We start from the raw sequence: 19,884 nt of genomic DNA, 5'->3' as shown, positions 1-19,884 counted from the left end.
TAACAGTTCTGATAAAGCAATGTATTCTAAAATGTTCACATCAGGGGCACCTGGCTGGCTCAGTCCGTACAGCATGTGACTCTCCAGGTAGTGTAGAGAATACTTTACATGGGTGTAGACGGTACTTAAAAATATAATCTTTAAAAAAAAACTTTTTTAAGATTTTATTTATTTATTTGAGAGAGAGAGACAGTGAGAGAAGGAACACAAGCAGGGGAGTGGGAGAGACGCACACTTCCCACTGAGCAGGGAAGCTGATGCGGGGCTCGATCTCAGAACCCTGGGATCATGACCTAAGCCAAAGGTAGATGCTCAATGACTGAGCCAGCCAGGCACCCCTAAACAATTTTTTTAAATAAAAAAATGTTCATGTCATTTACTCACAGGCTTATTTCTAACCTTATTTCATACAGACTATACATAAATTATATATATGTTCTTGTAATCTAGCAGTCTTAGTTGTCATATCCATCTCAAAGATTAAAAAGTGTTTAAAAAAACAAGTCTATTAAAAAAAAAGTCTATTAAAAACAAGTCTATTAAAAAAAAATCAAGTCTATTGCATCCAAAATTCTACTAAAGTCATCTTCAGGGGTGCCTGGATGGCTCAGTCATTGGGCATTTGCCTTCAGCTCAGGTCATGGTCCTGGGGTCCTGGGATCAAGCCCCGCATGGGGCTCCCTGCTGAGCAGGGGTCCTGTTTCTCTCTCTCCTATGCCCCCTATTGCCTTCCCTCTCTTGCCATTCCTGTCAAATGAATAGATAGAATCTTTCCAAAAAAATAAAAATAAAGTCATCTTCATTGCTTCTAAAAATGATTCAAAGACTACACGATTTAACTAAAAGGAGGAAACAGTTTGGTAATATGGGAGTCTCTTCCACATGTGTAAGTACTATGCAAGACAGCCAAAATTCACGATTTCGTATTTAATTTTTTTCTAGCAGTATCAATCAAATCAGAATATAATTCTTCTCTGGTAGATATTTAATATATACAATTTATCCACCTGGAATGGTCCATGGGATATTAATTTGTAACTAAAACCAAATCAATGTTACCTAGTCTAATTTAGTTTAGCACTATTTCTTTTATAAATATTTCATCAAAAATTCTCAGGATGCCTAGGTGGCTCAGTCAGTTAAGCACCTGCCTTCGGCTCAGGTCATGATCCCAGAGTCCTGGGATGGAGGCCCACATCAGGCTCCCTGCTCAGCAGGGAGTCAACTTGAGATTCTATCCCTCTCCCTCTGCCCCATCCCTGCGCATGCACATGCTCTGTCTCTAAAATAAATAAAAATAAATCTTAAAATAAAATGTAAATTCCCAAACTCACTGTCCAGATATTCAGATTAAGTAGGTAGTCCCCAAGAATCTGCCTTTCAAACGTAATCTAGTCCAATCCCATAATACTATAAATGAGAAAACTATGTTGAGTCATCTGTTTCTGAGAGTTCAGGTCTCATTAATTCAAGACAGGAGTCTCCTTACTTACTACACCATTTAAACCACTTTATAGTTGAAGGAATGGGAACAAAGAAAAAATTACTAATAGATCGTTTGGGTAAGTAAGCAATCTTAGAATACTTCCTGGCTACAATTCCTTTCTATTATTCATTAATTTAGTATTTCTTAAACATCTTCTATCTGCATGCAATATGATAGATTACAAAACACTTTAAGATATGAACTCTGGGGTACCTGGGTGACTCAGTCAGTTAAGCATCTGCCTTTGACTCAGGTCATGATCCCAGGGTCCTGGGATCAAGTCCAGCAGCTGGGCTCCCTGCCCAGCGGGGAGTCTGCTTCTCCCTCGACACCTCCCCCTGCTTGTGTTCTCTTGAGCACGTGCTCTCTCTCATGAATAAATAAAATCTTAAAAAAAAAAAAAAAGATATGAACTCTGTCCTCAAGAAGCAATTATCAGTTAGGAGGACAAAGCAAATACACATAACTGATATTCAAAAGCAAGGCAGTATATGAGTAAGTGCCAAAATAGTTGGTATGGCCATTTATAAAATTAACTAATTTATACTGACTTCATCCTGTATCTCTTATGGTTAGAATTTATCCATCAGAAATCAGTATTCAATTTCTTCTCTTTCTACGTTAAGAAAGTTGGTCTTTAATGAAGGAAAGCTATTGTCCTTGTATGAAATAAATCTCTGTCCTCACATTTCATATACACCAACACCATACCACCACTTCACCCCACATGCCAGGATAGGCTTTTGTAGAGATCAAAGTTGGTATAATTTTTTATGCAAAAACATAATTAAGAGTTTGGCCCTGTTCGGGGCGCCTGGGGGGCTCAGTGGGTTAAAGCCTCTGCCTTCAGCTCAGGTCATAATCCCAGGGTCCTGGGATCGAGCCCCACATCAGTCTCTCTGCTCAGCAGGGAGCCTGCTTCCCTTTCTCTCTCTCTCTGCCTGCCTGCCTCTCTGCCTGCTTGTGATCTCTGTCAAATAAATAACTAAAATCTTAAAAAAAAAAAAAGAAGAGTTTGGCCCTGTTCAAATGGTAAGAGAAACTCCTCACCAGGATCATCTTCCTGATCATATGTGGTAGACTGAAGATCCCAATTCTTCATTTCCCAGCAACAGGATCACATGTCCATACATTACCATGGCCGCATTACAGCCAGAATGTACTTCACTATTCATTGCCTTTGGTCTTGGTAAAATGGGATGTCAGAGGAACAAGAATCTGAAAATGGCTGGTAGGATTGAGCTTGTCTCCTGGTACTTCTGTCATTGCTATAAGACAAGCTTCCCCCAGAGAGGTGTTACCCGTCCCTCCAGCTTGGGCCCAGGAATGAGACGAATGAAGCAGAATAAACACTTCTTGTTGTATGTCACTATGATTTGTGGTTACCAGCTATTATGCAGCAAAAGTTGACTGAATCACAATATTTTAAAAATCCAAACAATTAAGACTGACTATATAAATCAGTGGTCCTCAAACTTGCCTAAGGGAGAATCTTTCAGGATCTCACTGGGACCTATATTTTTTTAAAACTTAAAACAGTATAGGTCCTTTCAGTACACCTAGATTACAGTAACAGAGATACGAATTTTATCAAAAACCACAGGTGAAAATTATTTAGAAACTACTTGTAGTTGTTTATTTATTAAATATCTAAACTAGCCAAAAAAAAAAAAAAAAACTACACAAGTGATGGGGCACCTGGGTGGTGCAGTCTGTTGAGTGTCTGACTCCTGGCTTGGGTTCAGGCTGTGATCACATGGTCATGAGATACACCCCTGCATCTGGCTCTGCATTCAGCACAAAGTCTGCTTAAGATTTTCGTCCCTCTCCGTCTGTTCCCCCTGCTCACACTCTCTGTCAAATAAATAAAATCTTTTTTAAAGGGGGGGGGTCATCATGAGGGTGGAGGAGGTGGCTCAGTCAATTAAGCATCTGCCTTTGCCTTAGGTCATGATCCCAGGCTCCTGGGATGGAGCTCTCCATCGGGCGCCCCCTGCTTGTGCGTGCATTCTCTCTCTCACTCTTGCTCTCGCTCTCTGTTAAATAAATAAAAAAAAATCTTTGGCGGGGGGGACACAAGTGGCCCTGTTGCAGTGCCCACATATTAAGAAATACAAAAATAAAGATGACTAATTTCCAGTTCCCTAACAATATTTATTGACTTCAGTGCTCAAGAACCCTAACTAAATAGATGAATCTTCTTTTAGACAATGTGTGTATTCCTAAAGAGATGTAAAACTGAAATCTAATCAAGGGAGGCACACAGGCTGGCTCAGTCAGTAGAGCATGCAACTCTTGACCTAGGTTGTGAGTTCAAGCCCCAGAGTTTACTTTAAAAAAGAAGAAGAAGAAAGAAATCAAGTGAATTATTTCAAATACAGGAAGATTCAACTGACAATGATGTCAGTCCAGCCATTGGACACATCTAAGCCAGCCATGGAGACGAAGAATTATGATGTGATGCAGAATCCCGAGTTCCTTCAGATGTTCTGGAGAACCTTCCAGGAGTGAATCCCAAGAAAAAGGCCATTTGAAATGTCATGGGCTCCCTGGCCTCCTGGGCCACCCAAGGATGGCAAGAAGGACAAGAATGAGGAGGACAAGAAGACTGGAGGAAAGGGGAGCTGAGCCTGCTCAAGGGCCTGCACAGAGTAGGGTGGGTTATAGGGTTACATATGTTATCTGTAGCCATTACAACCTAAATAAAGATGGACAACTTTTTTTCCAAAAAAGAAATTTTAACAGAAACTGATTCTATAGTAAATATTGCATTGTATTATGTCCTTTTATTAAAATTAAGAATTCATTTATAAACCAAACAAGCACATATTTTTTTACAAATTCTAATTTTTTGCATACAAAATAGTCTTAGAGTTAAGGAATCCAAGAACCAGATACAGTAAGCAGGAAAGAGGGATTCAAATGAAATAAAGGATTTATCCATGCCCCCAAAGAGAGATGTGATACCAGCCAGTCTTCCAGTATTTTTTTCCTATCAGCAACACTATTTGCACCTGTCTGGTTACATCACTACATCTATGTATCCCAAGTCCACACAGGCTCTCTCTAGTCACCTTGCACCTAACGAAACTATACTAGCCACTGCAGTATCAGGAAAAGTATAACACATTTAGAACCATGACATCTGCATAACCAGTGCTGAATGACGATCCTGTCAAGCATCCCTACTTCTTTTCAGAGGCTAATCTAGTGAAGGCACTACTCTATCTTACGTTCCCAATTAAGAGTAAGCTGTTGTTATCATTAATGTGATAGGTGAGGGTACAGGCTATAATCCTGGCTCCAAAATTTACTCTGTGGTGAGTTATTTAAATTCTCTGTACTTCACTTGTCCTCTCTGTAAAAGGAACATAATTAGACCTGGAGTGTAGAACTGTCATGAGGATCAAATGGGAAAATACATGTAAAGCTATTTGAATAGTTGCTGGCACAGAGCAAGCTTTCAATAAACACTAGCTATTATTATTATTACCGTTATTACTGTGAAATCCAGCTTCACAAATTTTGACATCCAGTACTATGTAATACTAAAGAAAAAAAAAGAAGACCAATGCCACTTTAAGTAGTGATTCTTTCAATCCCTCCATTTTAAGGGACGTTATTCTATTTACCAAAAACAAATTAAATGTATTTTTAAATCAGTGTTCTTTCCCTTACTGTTATCAGTTCTGATCACAAAATGATAAGCCTATAACAATAAATGAGAATCTACATTCTAAAAAGGTTAAGAATAACATGCAAAGTCTATGTTCTGAGATTTCTGATCATAGAATGACTGCTTAAGCCTAAAGCCTTTTACTCTCTTCATATTTTACAGGAATCACAAGACTTAAAGCTAGAGAATTTCAATAGCTAACACAAAATAAAGAAACCTAGAAAAAAACTGTCCATTTTTAATCCCAAAAGGAATTGTGATGTTTAAGAATTTTAAAATGTGTTTCAAAATACATTCAATTCAGAAGTTCGAATTCTTTTAATATAACTACATAGATTTATCATAAACATATCAACCAATATCAAAGGCACTAAAAGAAACTTTAAATTTTCTTTCAGAATTTTCCCAATGCATACTTTTAAAATGGAAATAAGCAAGCAACCTCTGTGTCCAGCAGAGCAATGAGAAATTTATTGAATGTGAAAAGTACACACTTGTAAAAATTTAAAAATTGGAAAGCTGTTATAATGTCCCTTATTCATCTCTAAATGCATAATCAATTTGGCCATCCTACACCAAACTTAAGAATTATATGTACAGTTCCCTCCCAAAAATTTCTAAAAGCATTATCACCAAAAGACTGCTTGAAAACTAACTGTAAACAGAAATGAGGCTTTCTCTCAGGTGTCTGGGAACTAAAAGGAAAATATCCTAAGGAAAGGATGACTACCATTTCCCTTTAAGCTTAGTAAAATGTCAAAGAACTTTCAGGACTCAAATAGGCTGGACGTCTGATGTGAGGTCAAAGACCTCAAAAATGACAAGAAAGCCAACACATACCAGATGACTAAAATATAAAGTTATTGAAAATACTTTTAAGCCCAATAGTAATCCCAAAAGCATATAAAATACGAGTGTATTTACGTTAAAAAGATGGAAATATAATAACCAAAATGCTTTGGAACAAAATAAGACTAACGAAAATAATTAACAGTATTATACAACGTAGTAAGAAATGTCAAAGTTCTGGCTTCCTCGACACTCATCCAATTCATTCGGTAGCATTTCGGAATAATGAAAGTAACATGGATTCCCAAAGAATGATCTAAATCTAAAAATAAGGCTAAAGTGTGTGTTCTATAGTTGATGTTCTTTTAACTGTAAGCCAAATCCGCTCCTTTATGTTAAAAAAAAAAAAAATCTACAGCTCTGTTTCCAAAGATCTCATAATAGACACTGTTCATTGGCGATTAAAATATTATTTTTAATCCTTGCATTACCTCACAGCTAAAAATGTCAAGATACCACACCCAATATGTCTTTCCCCCCACCCGTGGGGGATGGGGAGGGGGCTACGGGAGCAGGGATTCGAAACTACACAAAAACAGGCAGGGTTATTTCCCTAGAAGGAACGGGAAGGGCGCGCAGGTACCGGACACGGCTCCCTCCACAGCGATCGCGGGACGCGTCGCGAAGGGCGAGCGCAGGCCTCAGCCTCTGCGGGCTCCGTCGCCCGCCACCCGCAGGGGCAGTGGCCCGACGCGCCGCGCGGGGCTACTCACCGGCCGCAGTGCTGACCAGCAGGACGGTCCACAGGAGCGAAGGCGCCCGCCGGGGCCGCTGCAGCGAAGAAGTCATCCCTGGGCCAGCCGAGAAGCAGGAGGGCAGAGAAAAAAATAATAATAAAAAATAATATATATATGTGTATATATATATATGGAAAGTAAACACGGGCGGAGAGGTACGGCCGGGAGGCTGGTCCTCGCTCCCGTCTGACTCGTCCGGCCCGTAGGTATTACAATGCAGTCTGAAAGGACAAATGGCAGATGAGAGGACCTAGCTGCAGAGCTTTCATTCCGCTGCAGAAATTCCCTTCATTTCTCTCCCTCGCGGCTGGGGAGGTTCATTCGCCGAGGACGGGGTGCCGCGGCCACCCAAACTGAAGGCATGTCCGTGTGGAGAAGCAGAGAGACGCGAAGAAAGCCCCGCAGTTATTTCCCTCGTAGCTTCACGATGTCGAAAAAATACCCAGGTCTGCGAGAAAACATAGCCAGGGTGCAGGGGGGTGGCAGGCGGGGGCTTCGATGGCGGGGCTGAGGATCACACCAAGTTCCCGACGGCCGCGAAGGGCGAAGCCGGGCGGGCGGCGGCGGCGGCGCCCGGCGGCACGAGTCGCATCGCCCGTGGCTCCGGGAGGGCAGGATTCCTCCTTAAGTTTCGCTTCGGTGCTTCCTTCACTCGGATTGCGAGAACAACAAACCCCGTTCCTCGACCGGATCGAAGAAGGTGCCTGCCTCCATGGACAAACCCACACCGCCTTCGAGCCTTCGCCCAACAATCCTGCGAGGTTCTGCCAGGGCCCGGCCGGGGCGCTGAGGGGCGGTAGGAAGCGGGGGAGGGGAAGGGTCAGCAGGCAGGGCCCCGAGCTCCCCGAGACGGCGGGCGGAGGGGAGGTGCGCGGAGCTGCCCTTTCCAGCCCTCCCGGATTCGCTCCTCTCTCTTTCTTTCTTTTTTATTGGGGCCTCTCGATCTTGCCTGAGGTAAATTCCACGAAGAAAAGCCTCGTCTTCTCCCGTCAATGGCTCCTGTGAGCGAATCACAACCCCCGCCCCGAGGAAGCCGCTGCCGCCGCCGCCGCCGCCTCGTTCTCCCGCAGCTCAGGGCTCCGGGCGGAGCTCGGGCGTCGCGGGCCGAGAGCGGGGGGCGGCGGGAGGGCGGAGGTAGGTGGCTGGCTGAGGAGGGGGGTGGGCGGCGAGGCGGCGAGACACCCCGCACCCCTCCGGGAAGCACTTCCAGTGGCTCCGAGCAGACCAGACACAAAGGGGGGAGTCGCCGCAGCTGCCAGTCTGCGGCGCTCCCGGTCACCGGAGTCGCCCCGCCTCCGCCGCCGCCTCCGCCTCCTCCTCAGTCTCCGGCTCTTCCCGGCCCTGTCTGTCTCGGGCCTGTGGTGCAGCGCGGGCGGCGGCGGCGGCGGCGGCGGCGGCAGTGGCGGCGGCGCGAGGAAGCCCGCACTGCGCCTGCGCGCTCGCGGCCCCGCCCGGCCCCGCCCCTCGCTCCCGGGCTCTCTGAGACTAACTCCGCGGCTCGCGCGTGGCGTGTCTCTCGCGACCGCCGAGGGCAGGGTGGGGCCGGCGACCCGCAGTGGGCGGCAGTGGCCTTTCTCCCTCACACGCACAAACCTTCCATACGTGCGCGCTCGGGATCTGTGCGCGTGTTTAAGAGAGAGCGGCCACATCTTTTGTCCAGCCTTGGCAAACTCCTCGGAGCCGTGGTTTAGCCTCGGACTGAGGTGTCGCGGTCTCCTCCGGGATTCCTGGAGTAAAGCCTTGAGAGGGGGAACTGCCGTGGTCGTTTCTTGGGGCCGGAGCCTGCCTCTCCGTATCCCAGAGAACCCAGAAGAACCTTCCTTTCCCCGAACCGTAGACCTCGGCCTCCTCGGGCTCCCCTCGCTGACTCAGACAAAGCCGGACTTGGAGAAACCACCCTAAATTGATATTTTTGCTCTTATCGGTGTGCGGCTTCTCTCCAGTGCCCACCACCGTGTCCCTTCTTAGCGGTCACAAATATTGGCCATTTGGAAGGGTGCGAAGTCAGAAAGAAAATCTTTTTCTAATTCCATACAATGTATCTGCATCTCTGTCTTTGCCGCGCGGTTCCCACTTAGAGGTGGGCCTTTACTCACAAAGGCTGTGGGCCTTAGGGGCGTTTTAGGACCAGTGAAAGGAAAATTGCGGTGAGGAGTTGCTGCCCCAGAGTCAAGAATGACTTCGCACCCAAGGAAATGAAAAGGTCCTGTTGGTACCGAAGCTTCCTGCAAAGAATCTGTTTAGTCGGTTTTTTGAATTGCAAAAACCCGAGCGACCAGGAGGACAGGAGAAGGAATTCTCCCGCCGCCCTCCCCCCCTCCGCCCTGGAGCCTTTGCACACCTCCTGCGGGATCAGGTCGACTTGGGTGGGATTTTGCTGGGGAGAAAAGGGAGAAAGATCATGATGCCATGATCGGAAGTCTGTGTTTAATTCTGAGCTGCCAGGTGGAAATTTTGCGTGGGAGGTCGATGTTAGAGGTGACGTCTAGCCTTCCTTCTAATAAGAAGGGTTATTCTGAAGGCTGGTTTGGCTGGTCTTTCATTGTGGAGGTCAGTTCCAAAGACACATTCATAGATACACTCCTGAAGTCATACCCTTTATTTGAAAGTTCAAGTCCCCTTTTATCTCTTTATCTGAACTTGAGGTAAATAAACCTCCACATTCCTTAAACTAGTTGCTGTTATCATACTAAATACGTAGTATAATTATGGGTTTTAATAATACCAACCCAGGATTCTCAGACTCTTTTTGGTGGAAATATTTTTATACTGTTTATCCCTCCGGCAGAAAGAAGTATTTCTATATAAGTAAAATCCCTGAAAAAAAAATTAGAAGGAGCTTTGATTCATTACCTTTACGACTATATTTTGCCATTTGACTTTCAAGAAATAAGATCTAGCACTCAGAGAAATGGGATTTTGGTAAGTTAGAGGTGCAGAAAGTTTGTTAATTAGTAGGATACTATTCTTTCTCAAATTGGGATTATTCTATTTTTATTTACATAAAAATTTTCCTAAGATACATTAAGTACTCTTATACATATTACAGATGTATGGTAAAATATATAAAAAAGAAGAAAGGATCCTAGGAAATTCATATGAAAAAAAATATATGCCACTGACTTGGTAGGAATAATTAGTAGACAACTAGATAGGCAACCCTCTTCCCTTTTCTGTCGCTCTTTGTAGCATCTCAGTTGGGACATAGCTATTCACTCACTATGAGAAAGACCATCAGGGAAGAACTAGAACTGGGCCATCAGTATGTCCACGAAGACCAAACAGACGATACAAGTCAAGCTCAAGTGAAAACAAAGGATTGGCAGGGCAGGCAAGGTCTGGTATCTACACCAGTCAGGATAGGCTAGATTGTAACAAACATCTCAGCATCTTATAGCCACAAAAGTTTTATTTCTCACATTACATGTTTGATGCAAGTCATCAGGAAGCCTGTTACAAGTAGGATTCTTTGGGAAACAGGAGATTGAGTTGTACTCTCAAGAGCAACCTCTGGAGACTGAGGGTCAAAAAACAAAACAAAACAAAACAAAAAAAACCCACTGGAAAGGGAGAACTTGAACTACAGTGGAGTTGCAACTGAGGCTTCAGCCAGTTCTGCAGGGAGTCTGGAGCTGGGATGACCTTGTCCTAAACTGGGACAGAAGGCCTGATCATTATACCTTCCCACCAATGTGTCATTGGATATGGGCTGCACCCAGGGAAGGGAGGTGCCCCTTGGATGAGAGGACTCTTTCTTTCTTTTTTTTTTTTTTTAAAGATTTTATTTATTTAACATAGAGAGAGAGATCACAAGTAGGCAGGGGGAGGGCTGGGACATAGCTATTCACTCCCTGCTGAGCAGAGAGCCCAATGCAGGGCTGGATCCCAAGACTCTGAGACCATGACTGAGACGAAGGCAGAGTCCTATCCCACTGAGCCACCCAGGCGCCCCCAAGAGGACTCTCTTTAGCCAAGACCAACCCTCAGAGAGGAACCCAGCTGAAAGCTGTCAGCCACCAGCATTTCCAACAGTTGGGAGAAGTTATGGGTGGGGAGCTCAGTACAATATCCACTACATGGATTCTGCTCATTTTAATCACTGAGGTCACCAGACTACTGGGGGCTTCACTGAGATACATGCTTTCAAGACTGCTACAGTTAGGGGAGCACCTGGCTGGCTCAGTCAGTAGAACACGTGACTCTTGATCTTGGGGTCTTGCGTTCAAGCCCCCTGTTAGGTGTAGAGCCTCCTTAAAAAAAAAAAAAAGATAGCTATAGTAAGGATCATAAAATTTAATTGCTAATACTGCAGTGTTTTTGCTCTAACCATTAAAATGCTTCCACTCAGAAGCAATACACCTCACTTCCAATCACATTTTATTGGCCAAAGGAGTCACATGACCAAACCTAACTTCCAGAGAAAAAGGCAATGTAATATTATACCATGTTACCAGAAGAACTGGTAACAACCTTAATACTACCATCGTGTGCTAGGGGGAAATAATCACCAGTACTCTAATCACCAAAAGCCCAAGTAGGATAGGATGGTCTTCTAACTTAAGGGGAAAACTCTGGCATAAGAAATTAAGAAATGAAAGGAGCAATACAGAAATCCAAGGGGACCAACAGTGTCTATAAAACTGATGGATCTTCACTCTGTATTAAGGCCCTTCATTGATTATAGCTTTCCTCTGAGGTAGAAGACTTGTAAAAGGAAAGCCCTGGTTTTAGGGAGGGTCTAAAGAAACTCAGCAAATTATTAGGATATGCATTGGAATAAGGACCTAGGCAGAATCCTCATTATATGAATAAGGATAAACAGGAGTTACCCAAGCTCAGAGATACTGAATACTTCTAAGAATAAATTTTATCATTACAAAGGGATGCTGTCAAAGGAAAGTATAAGAAAAACTCTTAACTCTAGAAGAAAAATAATACAGATGCCTAGAAGTTAGCTCTGGGACACAGTACAGGGTCAAAATAATGAAAGGCAACTGCTTAGAAATTTCAGGACTTAATCTTTAGGGCTAAACTGAGAAATGGGACATGGCGTAGTCTCCTTTTGGAAGATTAAGGTATAGTTGTGGGGAAAGGGGAAAACCCAATTGTGGACTACAAGGAAAATGAGATTGGAGATTGACAACCTCCCCCCCACCTCCAATAACCTCTGGACCTAAAAGCAACCTTAAATTTCTCTCTTTTAAAATAAGCAAAGCTTAGGGGTGCCTGAGTAGCACAGTCAGTTGGACATTCCCCCCAGGTCATGATCCCAAGGTCATGAGATCCAGCTCCCAGTTGGGCTCTGTGCTCAGCACAGAGTCTGCTTGGGATTCTCTCTTCCTCTGCACCTTGGCTCCTTAAAATAAATATATAAATCTTTTAAAAAGGAAAAAAATATATTAAGAAACACTTAAAAATAGTAATAAGAAAGCTTTGTATTTGGAACCTAAATCTATTATCCCATTTCTTTCCTTCTCCTTTTGTCTAACTTTTGAAATTTTAGTTAGCCCAGCATCTAGCGTCACTTCCCTTCCATTTAGAACTAAATAAAAATTCATCTGAGCTTCCCATCCTGAGTGACTAACAGCAAGATAACCCAGCTTCTCCCCAGACATTGAAAGATCCCAGTGGAAGACTTATATTTTCCAGAAGTTTACCCAATTTGCTCTGGACTTCTCTACTGATGCCTTGTAAGATTTTCCTTGCTGATGCCCGACACTGAACTCTGTTTTCCTCCAAACAGTAGGATAGTTTATTTATTCTCCAAGCTACACCAAAGTATGACAATTTTTTTTTTACTAAGGCTTAGACTTTGGAAGAAGCAGGAGAAGGTGGAGGAAAAAGATAGCTGACACTTGAACAATGCAGGAGTTAGGAGCACCAACCTCCATGCAATTGAAAATTCACATATAACTTCTTTTTTTTTTTTGTCTATAACTTTTGACTCCCCTAAAACTTAATTACTGATAGCCTATGGTTTAACTAGAAGCCTTATCGATACCATAAACAGTCAACATATATTTTGTATGATATATGTATTTTATACTTATTCTCACAGTAAAATAAGCTAGAGGAAAGAAAAGATTATTAAGAAAATCACGAGGGGTGCCTAGTCGGTTGGGCATCTGCCTTCACCGTGGGTCATGATCCCAGAGTCTTGGGATGGAGTCCCACATCAGGCTCCGTGCTCAGGAAAATCACAAGGAAGATGGGGTGCCTGGCTGCTCAGTTGGTAGAGCCTGTAATTGTAGATCTCTAGATCATGAGTTTGAGCCCCACATTGGGCATAGAGCTTATTTAACAAAGAAAAACAAACGAACAAACATACAAACAAAAACTAGGTGTGCTTGGCTGGCTCAGTCAGTAGAGCATGTGACTCTTAAACTCTGGGTTGTGAGTTCAAGCCCTATATTGAGTTATAGAGATCACTTAAAAAATAAAATCTTTAAAAATATTGATAAAGTGGGGCGCCTGGGTGGCTCAGTGGGTTAAAGCCTCTGCCTTCAGCTCAGGTCATGATCTCAGGGTCCTGGGATCCAGCCCTGCATCAGGCTCTCTGCCTGCCTCTCTGCCTACTTGTGATCTCTGTCAAATAAATAAATAAAAAATCTTTAAAAAAATAAAAATACAAATAAATATACAAATATTGATAAAGTAAAATAAGATCATTAAAAAAGATAATTAGGGGCACCTGGGTGGTTCAGTCGGTGAAGCGTCTGCCTTCGCCTCAGGTCATGATCCCAGGGTTCTGGGATCAAGCCCTACATTGAGCTCCCTGCATAGTGGGGAGTGTGCATCTCACTCTTCCTCTCCCTCTGCCCCTCTTTCCCTGCTCATGTTCTCTCTCTCTGTCTCAGATAAATAAAATAAAGTCTTTAAAAAATAATAATAAAAGAAAAAGAAAATCATAAGGAATAGAAAAAAATTTAGAGTACTATACTGTAGTCATAAAAATGTGTGTGTAAGTGGATTCACATAGTTCAAAACCGTATCGTTCAAGGGCCAACTGTATAATCTAGTAAAGGAAATCTTAAAGCAAGATTTATCAGATACGACTGCTCCCAGAAATCTTTGAACCACATATATACCTATTCGATAGATTCCCTGCCCCCTGCCCAACTCAGAAAGTAGTATTCCTTACATTATGGCTACTAGCCATGTTCCTAGAATCCAGTCCTGTCCTCGCCTCCCATCCAGCTGAAATTCATCCATTCACCCATCCATCTTTTTTTTTTCATTCACATAACCAATAAATGTGTATTCAACTATGTGCCAGTCACCATTCTAGGTATAATGATACAGCAAGGAACAAGGGAGCCAAGTTCCTTCCTCTCATCCACTCATAGTATTTACCTGTATTCATTTTCTATTGCTGTTTAACAAATTACCAAAACTTAGCAGCTCAAAACCATCCATATTTATTATCTCACTGTTTCCATACATTAGAAGTCCAGGCACTCGTCAGCAGGGTCCTCTGCTCAGGTTCTCACAAGGTTGCAGTCAAGGTGTCAGCCAGGTGGGGCTCTCATCTAAAGGGCTGACTGAGGAAGAACCTCCTGGTAAGCTCATTCAGGTGCCAGGAGCTGTTCTCAGCTCCTAGAGTTCCTTGCTATGCGGTCCTCTCCATAGGTGAATTCTCACAACCTAGTATCTTCGTTAGTCAAAGGCAACAGAGAGAGTCTCTCTTACTCCAGTATGTTAAGACAAAATCTTACATAATCTAGGAGAAGTATCCCATCAACTTTTCCATATTTAGTTAGTTAGGAGCAAGTCACAGTTTCAACCCACACTCAGGAAGGGATTTTACAAGGGTATAGGTGATTGGGGAATCCCCTAGGGGAATCACCACATCACCTTTTAGAAAGGAGAGACAGTATGAGGGGGACAGCTGTTCTGCCTTAAAAGGACTTACCAGGTAAGTTTTGTTTGGAGAGCTACCTCTTGACCCCTGAGATATCACTTGATCTCTGCTAGGCAAAGATCTGGTAGAAGAGTCTTTTGGGGGGCGCCTGGGTGGCTCAGTGGGTTAAGCCTCTGCCTTTAGCTCAGGTCATGATCTCAAGGTCCTGGGATGGAGCCCCAAATAGGCTCTCTGCTCAATAGGGAGCTTGCTTCCCCTCTCTCTCTGCCTGCCTCTCTGCCTACTTGTGATCTCTCATTGTCAAATAAATAAAACCTAAAAAAAAAAGAAGAAGAAGAAGAGTCGTTGTCCCTGGCTTAGGAAACAAGCAAAGGCCTTGAACTGCTTAGAACAATCTTGGTATATTTGAGGAATAAAAGGAAGTTTGTGTGGAGGCACCTGGGTGGCTCAGTGGGTTAAGCCACTGCCTTCGGCTCAGGTCATGATCTCAGGGTCCTGGGATCGAGTCCCGCATCGGGCTCTCTGCTCAGCGGAGAGCCTGCTTCCCTTCCTCTCTCTCTGCCTGACTCTCTTGTGATTTCTCTGTCAAATAAATAAATAAAATATTAAAAAAAAAGAAGAAGAGGGGAAAAAAAGAAAGGAAAAAGGAGGAGGTCAGTTTATCGGGGCATGGGAGATAAAGTTAGAGAGGTAGGCATGTGCTGCATCATACAAGGCTAGTAGGTAAAAATAAGAGTGTGGATCATTTGCCTATTTGCTCTCAGTTCATTACCTTCCCCTTTCTTCTTTGTTCAGGGACTGACTTCTACAAACTTAGTTTCCAAGACTCCCTTGTCCACTGGCTTCAGCCTTTGGGAAGGTTAAAGGTTCAAGGTACAAGGTTAAAAATCCTTAGAATGACACAAGGCTCCTTCATTCATTCTTCTTTTCCGCAAATAATTATTTTCTATGGTGCTCCAGGCTCTATACTAGGCTACTGTGGATGCAATAAGCAAAACACTCAGTCTCTGCTCTTGCAGAGCTCTGTGATACCAGAGAGCTTACACTTCCTCAAATACACATGCCTTTGTGCTTGATGTTTTATTTGCCAAGAATGTACTTTCCCCTCTGTCTCCTTAATTTTTGTTCACCATACAACACCCAGCTCAAACAGTAATACCGCTAGGAAGATTCCCCTGATCCTACAGCCAAACAGAATTAATTATCCCCTTTCTGTAATACCTTTTTATTTTATTTTATTTTATTTTTTTAGTAAGCTCTCGCCCCAACATGGGGCTTGAGCTCACAAACCTGGAGATCAAGATCGGCTCTACGGACTGAGCCAGCCAGGCACCCCTTCTTAGCATTACTTCTATACCTTTTGTAAGCTTCTAATACTGTGCTTGTCAGGTTGCATTTTGATTACTTGCTTTTGTTTTCTCCCCACTAGATTAAAAAGAGGGATGATCTCTTATTTATCACTCTATTTCCAGCAATAAGCACAGTAACTAGCATATAACAGGGCCTTAATAAAGACTGCTGAAATGAACTAAATTGGAATTGTTGGGCACTGCCCTTATGACAGGGTAAATAGGGATGGTGTTGAGATCTTGGAATTCCTAGAATCTATAAATCTTCCATTTGACCTAGGAATAGGGTAGTTAGGATAACAATTGATCTTCATGAACAGTCATTTTGCCTCTGGCTATATAATTTAAGGATACTTTCATGTTTCATTCTACAATAAAATAGCCTTTTTCAAGTTAGGATCACTATTTATTAAGTTGTGTTATTACACACACAGTATTAATTCTTCAGACCCAAGTTTAAGAAAGCAGGAAGTGATAGGACAAACATTCACTAACTTAGATAAAGTAAAGGGAAAGGGCCCCTGAGTCAATGCGTCAATGAGGTTTGCCTCATGGGATATATAAATATTTTATTTAAAGAAGCCAGTGTGTCAAAGTAATAATGAGTTAAATTTAACAGTGAGTTTTTAAAAAAAAGATTTTATTTATTTGTCAGAAAAAGAGAGAGACTGAGAGAGAGAGAGCACGATCAGGGCTAGTGACAGGCAAAGGGAGAAGAAGGCTCCCTGCTGAGCAAGGAGCCCAGAACCCTGGGATTATAACCTGAGCAGAAGTCAGATGCTCAACTGACTGAGTCACCCAGGCATCCTAAACTTAATAATGAGTCTACAAAAGAGCATGAAATAGTGGCCCACTTACAGAAAAATAATGGGGTGCCTGTGTGGCTCAGTCAATCAAGTGTCCAACTCTTGATTTCAGCTCAGGTCATGATTTCAAGGTTGTGAGATCTAACCTGGTGTCAGGCTCCATGCCCAGCATAGAGTCTGTTTAAGATTCTCTCTCTCCCTCTCCCTCTGCCTTTCCTCCCCTGTCTAAAAAAAATTTCAAAAATTAAAAAAATAAAAGAAAAATATTTCCTGGAATCTTATTCACGCTTTTTAGTTGACTTGCTAAGGAAATTTTTTTTTTCAGAGATAAATTCAGGTCAGCCCCAGAAATTTGTTCATATTTTGAGTGAGTACATTTACACTTATATAAATGTGTATTTTACAGGATTAGAATCTGAAGTCATATTTATTTATAGTTTACATGATTACAATCCAAAAATAACTGGCTTTAAGTTTTATGCTTTGTGGGCACCCAGGTGGCTCAGTTCGTTAAGCACCCAGCTCTTCATTTTAGCTCAGGTTGTGATCTTGAGGTCATGGGATCAAGCTCCAAGCTGGGCTCTGCATTCAGCAAGGAGTCTCCTGAGAGTATCTCCCTCTGCCCCTTCCTCTGCCTGCACCCGCGCGTGCTCTTACTCTCTCTCTTTCTCTCTCCCTCTCTCTAAAATAAATACATTTTAAAAATCTTCTTAAAAAGATTGATGCTTTCATAGGATAAATTCACTCAAATTCTGCACAAATATTGCTCTAAGAATATCAATAAAATTCCGGAACTGTATCCTAATAAAGTATTAAGAAAGGCAGACAGAGGGCTGCTTGGGTAGCTCAGTCAGTTGAGCATCCGCCCCTTGATTTTGCTTTAGGTCATGATCTTAGGGCTGTGAGATCAAGCCCCATGTTCCCTCCCCCGCTTCAACCCCCGCCCCTCTCTCTCAAATAAATAAATAAATAAATCTTTTTTAAAAAATGGGCAGACAAGGGGCACCTGGCTAGCTCGCTCATTCAGTAGAGCACATGACTCTTGCTCTCGGGATTGTGAGTTCAAACCCCACATTGGGTATAGAGATTACTTAAATAAAAACTTTTAAAAAATAAAATCTTAAAAAAAATTTTGAAACTATAGAAGCTACAGGATAGCTACTGAGCATAAATAAACTTTTATACTAAGCTACAGAAGTTACAGGATAGTTATTGAGCATAATCTAACTTATATAGAGTAATATAATATGTGTTACCTTCAACAGATAAAGTACCTAAACAACAGACAACATCAGTATAAGACTGTTATGATGTCAGAGAATTTTTATAAAACTGGGACATGATTCACAAATGAGAATCATGAAGGAAAATAGCTAAGTACTTTTTAAATTTTTTTTTAAGATTTCATTTATTTATTTGACCGAGAGAGATCACAAGCAGGCAGAGAGGCAGGCAGAGAGAGATGGAGAAGCAGGCTCCAGCTGAGCAGAGAGCCTGATGCAGGGCTCCATCCCAGAACCCCTGAGATTATGACCCAAGCCAAAGGCAGACGTTCAACCAACAGAGCCACCCAGACACCCCTAAATATTTTTTTCATTACAGAAAGAAACCAAACTACTGGACATACCATAAATAATACAAAGAGATTCAAGGGGACCAACATAAGGATCTGGAGTGCCTGACCTGAGTCATGGGTACCGAAGGGTACACAGACCCAAAGGAAATGACCAAGACTGGCCATTGGAAGAAAAATTTTTTTAAGTTTTATTTATTTAAGCAATCTCTTATTTATCTTATCTCTTATTTAAGTAATTAAGCAAATCTCTTATTTAAGTAATTTATTTAAGTAATCTCCATACCCAACATTGGGCTCAAACTCATGGCCCCAAGATCAAGATTCTCATGCTTCTCTTACTGAGCCAGCCAGACAACCCTGGAAGAAAATTATCTGAGCCCTCTCCTTTTCTCCACACTGTGGTGGATGTAGTTGACTGTTCCTTACCATATCTTCTCACAAGACTTTGAAGATCAAGCAATTCCTGGCCAAGAAACAAAAGCAGAATCATCCCATTCCCCAGTGGATTCAGATGATAACTGGTAATAAAATCAGATACAACTCTAAGAGGACACATTGGAGAAAAACTAAGCTGGGTTCATAAGGAATCACATTAAGTTGGCTCACTCACTTATGTTGCATGAAGGTCACTTGCTCATAACATATCACTCTGCAATCACTACTACCTGAATAATGGGCATGTTTGATTGAGAAAATGATTCTTCTCTGTTACTATGTTTTTGCACCAGTAGGTTGGCTCATTAATAAACATGAGAACTTCTGTTTGGAAAAAAGAAAAAAAGAAAATTATTGAAATTACAGTGGTTAAAAGAATAAAGTGGGTTATGGAAGAATTTGAGTAGTTCTACATTTTTAAGATTTGGTTAATTCTATATGGTAAGAGAACCATCAAGTTATCAAGTCATTGGATCAATTCAAGGAATACCTTTTCTTTTAAAACCCATGCAGAATGGCAATATTCAACATCTGCAGAGTATCTTCTCATGTCAGTAAATCATATAAATTGTTAAAGGAAACAATTAGAAGTAGTGTTCCTAAAGCTTTGTTTTGTTTTTTTTTTTAATAAGTAATCTTTACACCCAACATGGGGCTCAAACTCAGAACCTCAAGATCAAGTCACAAGCTCTACAGACTGAGCCAGCCAGGCACCCCTAATACTTTTTGGTTTTAGATCCGCTATTTATTACTACTATGGTTCCAGGCTTCGAACAATTCATTTCATTTCTCTAGGCCTCAGTTCCTTATCTGTAAGATAAGTTTGGACTAGCTATCCCTGTTTCTTTCCAGCTTTAAAACCCTATTATTTATTTGTATCACAAATTTCCTATTTTAGGATAATTACATTTAATGACAGGTTTCATTTCTATCTTAAAGGACACAGTTGAAAACAACTATTTAAGAAAAAGCCTTTCTACAGCATATTATTTTATATTAGTGGAAATGTAGTGATTCTTTGTTTAAACTTACTCATGAAATAGGTGAACCTATTTGTATAATTTTGAGTCCTGAGTTATACAGTTTTATAGGAAAAAAGTCACTGTTTT

General features: G+C 42.0%; 2 protein-coding genes across 2 annotated transcripts in view; one reads left to right on the top strand and one right to left on the bottom strand.

Moving 5' to 3' along the window:
• BMPR2 (bone morphogenetic protein receptor type 2) overlaps nt 1–8,054 on the bottom strand; it is a 210,823-nt gene extending 202,769 nt beyond the window's left edge. Inside the window, exon 1 of the mRNA XM_046018542.1 lies at nt 6,725–8,054. Coding sequence (XP_045874498.1) covers nt 6,725–6,800 — 76 coding nt within the window. The 5' untranslated portion in view covers nt 6,801–8,054. The remainder of the gene's footprint in view (nt 1–6,724) is intronic.
• Nucleotides 8,055–9,217: 1,163 nt separating this feature from the next.
• On the top strand, nt 9,218–18,923 carry LOC123950380 (putative 60S ribosomal protein L39-like 5). Its single transcript, XM_046018197.1, has 2 exons — nt 9,218–9,298; nt 18,774–18,923. The coding sequence occupies exons 1-2, from the start codon at nt 9,218–9,220 to the stop codon at nt 18,921–18,923; spliced, it is 231 nt and encodes a 76-aa protein (XP_045874153.1).
• The last annotated feature ends 961 nt before the right edge of the window (nt 18,924–19,884 follow it).

Source organism: Meles meles, chromosome 9 (assembly GCF_922984935.1).
Source record: "Meles meles chromosome 9, mMelMel3.1 paternal haplotype, whole genome shotgun sequence".
NCBI lineage: Eukaryota > Metazoa > Chordata > Mammalia > Carnivora > Mustelidae > Meles > Meles meles.
This window is presented reverse-complemented; position numbering and strand designations above follow the sequence as displayed.

Coding starts and splice junctions, on each gene's coding strand:
- LOC123950380 (XM_046018197.1), top strand. CDS start 9,218: ATGTTAGAGGTGACGTCTAGCCTTCCTTCTAATAAGAAGGGTTATTCT. Junction 9,299..18,773: donor GCTGGTCTTTCATTGTGGAG/GTCAGTTCCAAA, acceptor CTTACCATATCT/TCTCACAAGACTTTGAAGAT.